Raw genomic sequence first — 9,942 nt, 5'->3', positions numbered from 1 at the left:
AAATTATATAATATGAATAAAGACTAGGAGGAAATGTAGAAAAGTATAATATTGGGTAATATTTTATTGTACTTTTCTATGTTGTCGTATTTCTCAAAATGTTTTTTTTAAAGTAACAGCATCAATAGATGAATAGGGAGAGCTAGTATCCTTCCAGAAATTACTTAGCTTCTCTGAACCTCAGTGTCTTCATCTGTAAAGAACGTATAGCACCTACCTCAAAGAACAGTGAAATAATGTTTGTAAACAGAATAATGCCTGGCTTATAACAAGTCATCAATAAAAGCCAGTTTCCTTCTGAAGTCTCATATATTGCCATGTGCACAATGAGTAGGTTATAGCAGAAATTAACTAAGATTATTAAGGCTCAAAAATGTGTTTTGTGTGTATGTGTGTGTGTTTAATTATGAAAATCATTAATCATAGTATTCTCAACTCTGGATATTCCAAGAAGACAAGTAAATTGACATTTTGATATTTTGGGTCCGAGAGGTCCTAAACCAAAAGGCTAGTTGTACTAGAAGAACACTTCTATTCTAATTTCCGGTAGCCTACCCACACCCACACTCATCAACCACCATATCCTCATAGTGCCTTAGAATGACGTTGTCATCATTGTCCTGATAGAGCATGGAAATGGGGGACAGCTTGGTGGGGATGCAGACTGCCTGAGGGATCTCTCGGTCAGCTGCATTCATCAGAGCTTGCATGAAAGCATAATTGGAGCTGTTGAGAGAGGTGGTCAGTGAGAAAGGACACTCTCCATGGCAGTAATTTGCCATGAACCCCCTTGGGGCAATGATCCACTTGTCCCATCCCAGGTCCCTGAAGTTGATGTACAGCTGATGACGATGGCAGAGGTTCCTGCAAGAAACCGCAGGGGAACGGACGGCTGCCCTCCTTTTTCGAGAAGGGTGACACTGCTCAGGATTGAGGGTCACCACCAGCAAGGAAGCACGAAGGGATTGGCTTAGCCTGGCACAGGTGTCTCTAAGCTGAAAGTTCACCTCAGCATCTCTGTCTTCTTTGACAAGTATCTCCAGGAACAAACCCAAGTTCTTCTGGGGGTTGATATGCCAATCCCTAGCCACATCCAGCAAGTTGAAGCGAAGGGCACCTTGAGGCCCTGGCACTGACTGCAATGCAAAGAGTTTACCTGGCTTAGGGTTGTTGGGCTTGCCCCACTCGGAGAGTTTCTGAACCAGAGACAGAGACAATTCCAGTTCTGGTCCCAGGTCATAATAAGTGTTGGGCCCCAAGTCCAGGTTCAGTTGGGCCATTGTTAACTGGTCCTTTTCTTTGATGGCAGACAAGTTAAAGTACAGTTGCTTCTGTAGGCAAGAGGAGGTCTGGGAATGCTTCTTGGTATGAAGAAAGAAACCTAGATGGGAGCAGATAGATACGAGTCATTGTATTACTTAATATCTACTTAATATCTCTCTATATAAGTGTTAAATATCCACATATACAAAATAAGGGTGAAGAATTATCAATTATTCTCAAACCCTACCATTTGGGAAGAATTGTTTTCCCAGCCCCTCTACAAGTCCCCAAGGGGTCCTGGAAAAATTTAAAGGCCCATAAACTTGGATGGGAAAAAAAATTATATCTTTATTTTTGCTAAATTCTAAATAAAATTTGCATTCCTTTTAATTATGAATACAGGTGATAAATCCAGTAATATTATCAGGACCTGTGACACTGTCATCAATGAGTAATAGATATATTCATATCACATTAAGTTGTTATAAATATCTTAAAGTGACATGCTCAAAAAATGACACATTCACACTACTTTGAACTTACAATAGTTACAATTGTCTCTGCCCTTGATCTTGTTATTTATGGCATTAATAAAAAGTCACACACATTACCATATATACATTTGTTTTAAAAATATTTTTATAAATGTATTTCAACATTTAATTGGTTTCCCTTGAAATCCTAAACATTTTATTTAATGCATGTAAGTCTTTATTCTGAAGAAGGGGTTTATCAGTTTCAAAAGATTACCAAACTAGCAGCGGGCCACAGTGGCTCAGCAGGCAGAGTTCTCGCCTGCTATGCCAGAGGCCTGGGCTCAATTCCTGGTGCTTGCCCATGCAAAAAAATAAATAAAATAAAACTCCCTGGGCAAGGCTGGCCAAAATCCAACCACTCAGATTCACTTCAATACAAACTCCTGTCATCCAGAGGCTAGACTGGACCTCCAGGACTGCTGTACTTTTTAAACTTAGGTGATTCCTTATCTAAGGCCCACAGCTGTCGATGTCAACAATTTCCATCCCTGGATCTCTGTATATTTTCTCTCCCGTCCCCTGATTATAGAGGTATAACATGATTCTTTGGCTTCTCCAGAGACCTCTTTTCCCTGTACCTTTGAAGTTGTATATTTTTCGTAGCTAACTTCCCTACCTGGATTTTCACACCTCCCCTCTTCCTCTAGGAGGACCTTCAATTTCTACTTTCTCCACAAAGAAATTTTTTTGTGTAATGCCACTGTTTTGTCTGGTAGGATGGCTCCACTCTCAGTAGGGATTTTCTAAGCTCATTCAGCTAGGAGAGAAATCAGAACCCAGCCCAAGCCTTCTGATCATCCCACCACAGTGCCTCCTCATTCTCAGGCCTCATTTTAAAAAAATCAAAAAGACTTTGAGGACTACAGCTGCTGCCACCACTGACTCCTCTATCCCCAGGAGACCAACTACCCAGGCCACAGTTCTTGGGCTCCCTGGGCAGGGCTAACACTGGGGAGGGGAAGGGGAAAGGGACCCTAAGCCTGTCATGGCCTGTGCAGGCTGCCAGGTTAAAAACAACACTGGCACTGTAGTTTAAGAGCAAAGAATTAAAATTAATAAGGAAAATGTCAGGTAGAGGAAAATCTTCTGAAAGTATGAAAGGGAAGCCATTCTATCCTTAAAAAGATGGACAATACCACATGCTGGCAGATGTTAACAGAAATATAAAATGGCACAATCACACTGAAAAACTGTTGGGAAATTTCCTATAAGGTAAATATATAATTACCACCTATCTTAAGACTTATACTCCTAGGTATTTACCAGGAGAAATGAAAATGTATGTTCACACTAAGACTTGTATATGGATGTTCATAGCAGCTTTATTTATGATAGCCCCAAACTGGAAACAGCCTAAAGGTTCATCATGATGAATGGATAAACTGCTTAGTTTTTATAAATGTATTTCAACATTTATCTGCTTGTGGCTTATCTGCTTAGTAGACTACTACTCAACAGTTAAAATCTATGAATTATGATATATGCAACAACATGGATGAATAGCACAGACATTATGTTGAGGGAAAGAAACTAGGTGCTAGGAGCACATCAGGGTCTAATCATGAAACTGAAACCACACAGAAATTTGAACAGGGAAAGTTTAATATAGAGAATTATTAACTACAACAGGGTATTGAAGTGATGCAGGATTGGCTACTAAGAAGTTAAGAGAACTCTAAGGGGTATAGAAATGGGAGATACATAAGAAGAGCAGTCACTACCCCCCAGATCTGAAAAAATGACAGCCCCAGGATCAGATCCAAACCTCCCTGGACAGGGCACAGCTTTGGCTCACCAAAGGGCAAAGGCATCCTTGCTGCGCTATTTTAGCCAGCAGAACTTGCTAAAAATCCACCCTCTGGTCTCGCCCTCCCCTCTACATGGGATGTGACATCCAGGGTAAAAGTCTCCATCCTGACCAAAAAAGGGAATAGAAGTGTAACTAACAAAGCATCAGTGGCTGAGAGAGTTCAGATAGAGTCAAGAGGCTTCTCTGGAGGTGGCTCTTATGCAAGCTTCAGTTAGACATTGCTACCTATCATAACTTGCCAAACCCCAACCAAAACCATTCCAGCTAATCTTAAAGAACACCTAGGGCAATACATAAGATTCTGCAAAGGTTCCATATACTAGGATAACTTTCCAGAAACCTACAATCTCCAGATAGGTCCCTGGAACAGCTAAGTCCTGAAACCTAGAGGGCCAGCCTCTCTAGAACATCAGCTAGTTCCATCTCTCTACCCAATATTATTATTTTTTTAATTTTTAATTTTTTAAAACATAACAACATATAAATATGAACCATATGATCATTCCATTCTTGATATATAAACAATAACTCACATTATCATTACATAGTTTTGTATTCATCACCATGATCACCTCTCAGAACATTTGCATCAATCCAGAAAAAGAAATAAAAAGAAAAAAATTCATACATCCCATACCCCCTCCCCTTACCCCTCATCGATCACCAGCATTTCAATTTACTAAATTTATCACTTGTTCCCCCTATTATTTATTTATTTTTAATCCATATGTTTTACTCATCTGTTAATAAAGTAGATAAATGGAGCATCAGACACAAGGTTTTCACAATCACACAGTCACATTTAAAAGTGTATCATTATACAATCATCTTCAAGAAACATGGCTACTGGAAAATAGCTCAACATTTTCAGGCAATTCCCTCCAGCCTCTCCATTATACCTTAACTAAAAAGATGATATCTATATAATGCATAAGAATAACTTCCAAGATAACCTCTCAACTCTGTTTGGAATCTCTCAGCCATTGACACTTTATTTTGTCTCTATTTCGCTCTTTCCCTTTTTGGTGGAGAAGTTTTTCTCAATTCCTTGATGCTGAGCCTCAGCTCTTTCCAGGATTTCTGTCCCATGCTGCCAGGAAGGTCCACATACCCAGGAGTCATGTCCCATGTAGAGAGGGGGAGGGCAGTGAGTTTGATTGCTGTGTTGGCTGAGAGGGAGAGACCACATCTGAGCAACAAAAGAGGTTTTCTGAGGTTGACTCTTAGACCTTATTTTAAGTAGGCTTAGCCTATCCTTTGTGGGATTACGTTTCAATGAACAAACTCCAAGAGTGATGACTCACCTACCCCATATTATTGACAGCCCTTTCCAACATGAAAAAGTTAGAGTGGCCATAGCCCGAATACTCTTAAAGAGTGGAACAGAAAGAACGAAGGTGATTGTGGTGTTATACAGAGAAGGTAGAGTTTAACGAACAAGTATGATTACTGAATCATTAAATTGGTATCTCTTTTAGTCTCCAGTATCTTAGAGCAGCTAGAAGAAAAAACTTAAAACTGTGGAATTGTAACCCGTATGAAACTCTGATATTTGTTCTACAAGTAATTATGTTGTGTTTTGAAATTTATTGCATAGATTTTTTTTTCACACACAAAATGAAGAAATGTCAATTGTGATGACAAAAAAAAAAAATTATTCCTTTTAGCACCCTCTATTCTGGATCAGCTAGAAAGAAAAATCTGAGAGGATGGTATGGTAGCCCATGACAAACTCTGGGGTCTGTCCCGTAACTACTTGTTGAAGAGTGCTTTGAAAACTATTGCTTTTTTCTATCTTTTCTTTGTATATATGTTATATTATACAATAAAAAAAGTTTTTAAAAAAATCCACCCTCTGAAACCTGGTGGGAATCCATCCTCTTGGATGCTGGGGAAAACAGTTCAAGGTGAGGGGTCTTGCTGGCTGCAGGATGCCACTAATGCCATACACTGCAGGAGCTGGATGCTAGAGAAACTGCCCCTCGGTGCCCTGCAGGCAGGAGTCTGCAGGAAGAGCTCTCTGGAAGCAAACCCCCTTCTTGTGCAATGCCTCTCTAGTGCCCTCTACTGAAAAAATTTATCATGACAGCTGGTAAAAGAAGATTTAAAGGCCCAAGCTCCAATAGCACAGCTATTGAGGAAGTAAACTGGTAACGAAGTGGCACACTATATGATTCCATTTATAAGAAATTCTAGAAAGGAAAAATGAAGCTAAAAAGACAGAAAGTAGATCAGTGGTTGTCTGGAGGCTGGGGGGAATGACTGGGAAAGTATAAAAGGTCAACTTTGGGGTTGATGGAAATAGTTTCATATCTTACTGGTGATGGTGGTTACGTGGTTATATACAGTTGTTAGAACGCAAACTGTACACTTGAAATGTGTATATTTTATCGGATGCAAACTACATTCCTCAATAAAGCCATTTTTAAAGCCTTTAACATTACAGTTTCCTCTTCAAGCACACTATATCATCTCTCATTTTCTTTTCATTGCCAGTCTTTTTTTTTAATTATGAAAATAACATATATACAAAAAAGCAATAAATTTCAAAACACACCATATCAATTAGTTGTAGAACAGATTTCAAGGCTTGGTATGGGTTACAATTCCACAATTTTAGGTTTTTCCTTCTAGCTGCTCCAAGATACTGGAGACTTAGAGAAATATCAATATAATGATTCAGGAATCATACTCATTTTCTCTGTATAAGGCCACTATCTCCTTTGATCTTTCTTCCACTCTTTAGGGTTATTTGAGCCATGCCCATTCTAACTTTTTCATATTGAAGAGGTCTGTCAATAATATGGGTAGAGGGATGGAACTAGTTAATGTTCTAGAGAGGCTGGTCCCTCTGGGTTTCAGGAACCCATGAGGAGGCTGTAGACTTCTGGAAAGTAATCATAGTACTGCCAGTCTTTTTAAAAAGATCAGTCTATATTTGCTGTCTTCACTTCTTACCATGTACTCCTCTGTTACTTTCCAACCCCTTTACCCTTACTACTCCATGGAAACTGTCTTCTTCAAGGTTGGCTAACTGTCAAATGCGGGGATGTTTTTATAGTCCTCACCCTTGAGGTAAGGTCCCTGAAAACAGTTGATCCTCTCCTCTTTGTGGTTTCTAATTCTAATATATTGGTCCTCCTTTTTACCCATATTACTGAACCACATTCTTTAGGCATGCAAGAAAACCCAAAAGCCAAAAAAGAAATAATCCACAGGTTTGACAGCATTAAAATAAAAAACTTCTACATTCAAAAAAATACCATGAAAAAAAATAAGAAAGAAAGAACTGAAAATACTTGTAATAGATTGAGTTAAAACACATTATAAAGAGCTCTTTAAAATAAGTAAAAAGAGAACTTACACATCATTAAGAAAAAGTTGAATCTTCAATAGAAAAATGGTCCAAATGAATAGGCAACTACTTGAAAAATAAAAACGACTCATTTCTTATTTGAAAATGCATGCCCCTTTATTAAAGGTTAAAGTGTTGTCACTGAGGGTGAGCCACAGTGGCTCAGCAGGCAGAGTTCTCACCTGCCATGCTGGAGACCTGGGTTCGATTCTGAGTACCTGCCCATGTTTAAAAAAAAAGCTTGTCACTCAAACGGCCTGCAAGAGTAGCTGGTATAAATAAATCATAATGTATTTTAGAATGGAGTACCATAAAGCAATGAGAATGAATGGACTACAAAAATACACACACATAGATAAACCTCTATGTATACATTCCATGTGTCCATTTACATAAAGTTCAAAAACAGGCAAAATGAGACAAATAGGTAATGTTAGATCTCAGAAGAGGGGTTAACCTTTGTGGAGTAGTGACAACCCAGAAGGGGGCATGAGGGATCCTCTGGTGATCATGTTCTGTTTCCTGACCTGGAAGCTGGTTACTCTGAAAATTCAGAGTTGCTCTCTATAATCTATGAACTTTTTTGAATGCATGGCATACTTCAATAAGTTTCTACTTTTTAAAAAATCACTCTCTAAGTTGTAGGGAAGTGAGAATTCTCCTGGTGGGGATGTAAATTGGTACAGTCTTTTAAAGAGCATTTGCTATATATCAAAAGTTTAAATCTGCCTACTCTTTGAGCCAACAACCCCTTTCTAAGAATTTATCCTCAGGAAATGATTTTAGTGCAAAAAAATGGGCACTACTTATACTATGTCTATGCTCATAAACAGGGCACTAGTTACACAAATTACAGTCCATTCATGCAATGGAATATCATGCAATCATTAAAATAAGGATGTTGACTATTTGCTCGGACATAGGAGAGGTCACGATATACAGGGTGAAAAGGGAGTATGTATAATATGATCCTAATTCTGCAAAAATGTTCCAAGGTTATATTATATATACAAAAAGAATAAAAATCTGAGAGAGTATACATTACTAGTTCTTAATGGTGTTTTTCCCTAGGGATAATGTTAGGGAAGGAGAATGGTGAGGTCATGTTCTTCTATATGATTTTGTAGGACAATGATCAAAGTTATTTCCACGGGGTGGGGGAAGTATTCCCTAAACTTGTATCCTCAGGTCTGACCTCTACTCTCTCCATGGAAAACTCTTCAAAAAGCACTTCACACTGCACCTCTACCTCTTAACCTACTTCCAGGAATGTTCCCTCACCCTCCCACCCACCCACCCACCCCCACCCTAAGGCCTCCAGAGCTTCTCATTACACTGAGCACAATAGCTATCTCCTTTCTATAAACTCTTCAAGGTGGACTTTAATCTCTGTATTCTCAAGGTGATAGGCAGTGGGCAATTCCAAGCACATAGTAGATATCCAATAAATGCTTATTCACTAGATATCCAAATCTTCTCTCCAATTGCAGTAAAACCAATCAAATAGGACTCTCCATTCTACAGCTGAGCCACCTGGAAGGCTGTATAGAAATGCAGATTGTCTACTCACATCTCAGACTTTGAATAAGAATTGGGTAGGAGAGTGGGGGGCAGGAACCGGGCTGCGGAACCTATTTTTAACCAGTGTCCTGAGTGATATTGGAGAGTTTGGAGAACTATTGAAATCCATTCACTCAAATGCTCACATAAAGGGTATAAAAATGACATATTATCCTTAGTATTCACAAATCAAAAATAGCCTTTTCTAGCCAACAAAAACATGGGAACTATGATGAAGGAAAGCAGAACTCATGGGAAACTGATGTCACAATTATCATCCCCTGCTTGCCATCCAGATACCTGGATGTGTATGTTGTGGGCTGAAAAGTGGGAAACTGAACCCTAATTCTACCCTTACCCTTTCCATCTAAAGGGCAGCACAAAGTAGTGGATTCAGAAAAACCTATTTTAAATTCTAACTTCACACAATGCCCTTTGATCTTGAATAGATTACATAAGTATCTAATCTGAGTCTTAATTTCCTTATCTTTAAAAACTTGGTAAGAATATCTGCCTTTCTCTCAGGAATGTGGTAGGAATTAAATGAGATAAAATACATCAAATACCCAGCAGAGGTTCTTTTACAAGCTACTCAGTAACTGTTACTTCCCTTCTTTCCTTTCTCCACAAACCCCATTTCCAGACTTTTCTCTGGAAAACACTCGAACTTCCTTACCTTGGTCTGGGAGAAGTCGGAATACATTCCCACGGACACCCAGCTCCTTTACATAGCAAAAGTCTTGGGAGACCCCAGCGGCTGCTGCTGCTTCTTGAACTTGGAAAATTTTCCTCAAGATGTAAGGCACCGGCTGGAACCTCTGTGGTGAAGGCAACTTGTCTAGTCCCAGAAATTGGAGAAAGACATGTTCCTGAAATTGAAATGGCTGTCCCAATGCCAGAGTTAGCAGGAGGCTAAGAGCCGAGCCTGGAAGGAAGGATAGCATGGTCTGTGAGGTGAAAGCAAGCTCACAGGTCAAGCTTGGTAGAATTCTAGCGCCAGACTGCCCAGCAATTCTGGGACTGCTAATTTATCTTATTTAAGATAATCAAGTGTGAATTGCTCTCTTCCCAGTCCCTCAAAGGCAATTGGATGTGACAAAACATAACACTTTTTTTTCTTCTTCCCTTCTCTTCCAGAAAAAGTTCATGAAACGCAGATTACCAAAGCGTGGACATTCAACTCCACAAAAACCTAGGGTTTCTCAGAGACAGAATAGAAAGGAGACACACCTTTATTCATTTAACAAACTTTATTGTGCATCTACATGTATAGAGTACAGTAATGAATAATTCATAGCCTTAAAATTCATAGTCTAATTAGACAAATATATAAATTGCTTCCTACTAGAGGTAATCCACATTGATATCGGAAAAAAATCAAGGAAAGGAGAAACTTTCCAAGGAAGTTAATCTACACT

At 39.0% G+C, this 9,942-nt stretch overlaps 1 protein-coding gene across 1 annotated transcript; it reads right to left on the bottom strand.

The window, feature by feature from the left end:
* Positions 1 to 372: 372 nt before the first annotated feature.
* GDF3 (growth differentiation factor 3) lies at positions 373 to 9,468 on the bottom strand. Its single transcript, XM_077167909.1, has 2 exons — positions 9,201 to 9,468; positions 373 to 1,381 (listed from the first exon to the last, which is right to left on the bottom strand). The coding sequence occupies exons 1-2, from the start codon at positions 9,466 to 9,468 to the stop codon at positions 552 to 554; spliced, it is 1,098 nt and encodes a 365-aa protein (XP_077024024.1). The 3' UTR covers positions 373 to 551.
* Between the last annotated feature and the right edge of the window lie 474 nt (positions 9,469 to 9,942).

The sequence above is a fragment of the Tamandua tetradactyla genome, chromosome 7, assembly GCF_023851605.1.
Source record: "Tamandua tetradactyla isolate mTamTet1 chromosome 7, mTamTet1.pri, whole genome shotgun sequence".
NCBI classification, from domain to species: Eukaryota; Metazoa; Chordata; class Mammalia; order Pilosa; family Myrmecophagidae; genus Tamandua; species Tamandua tetradactyla.
Note: the sequence above shows the minus strand (reverse complement) of the source record. Positions and strands in the feature narration are given on the sequence as shown.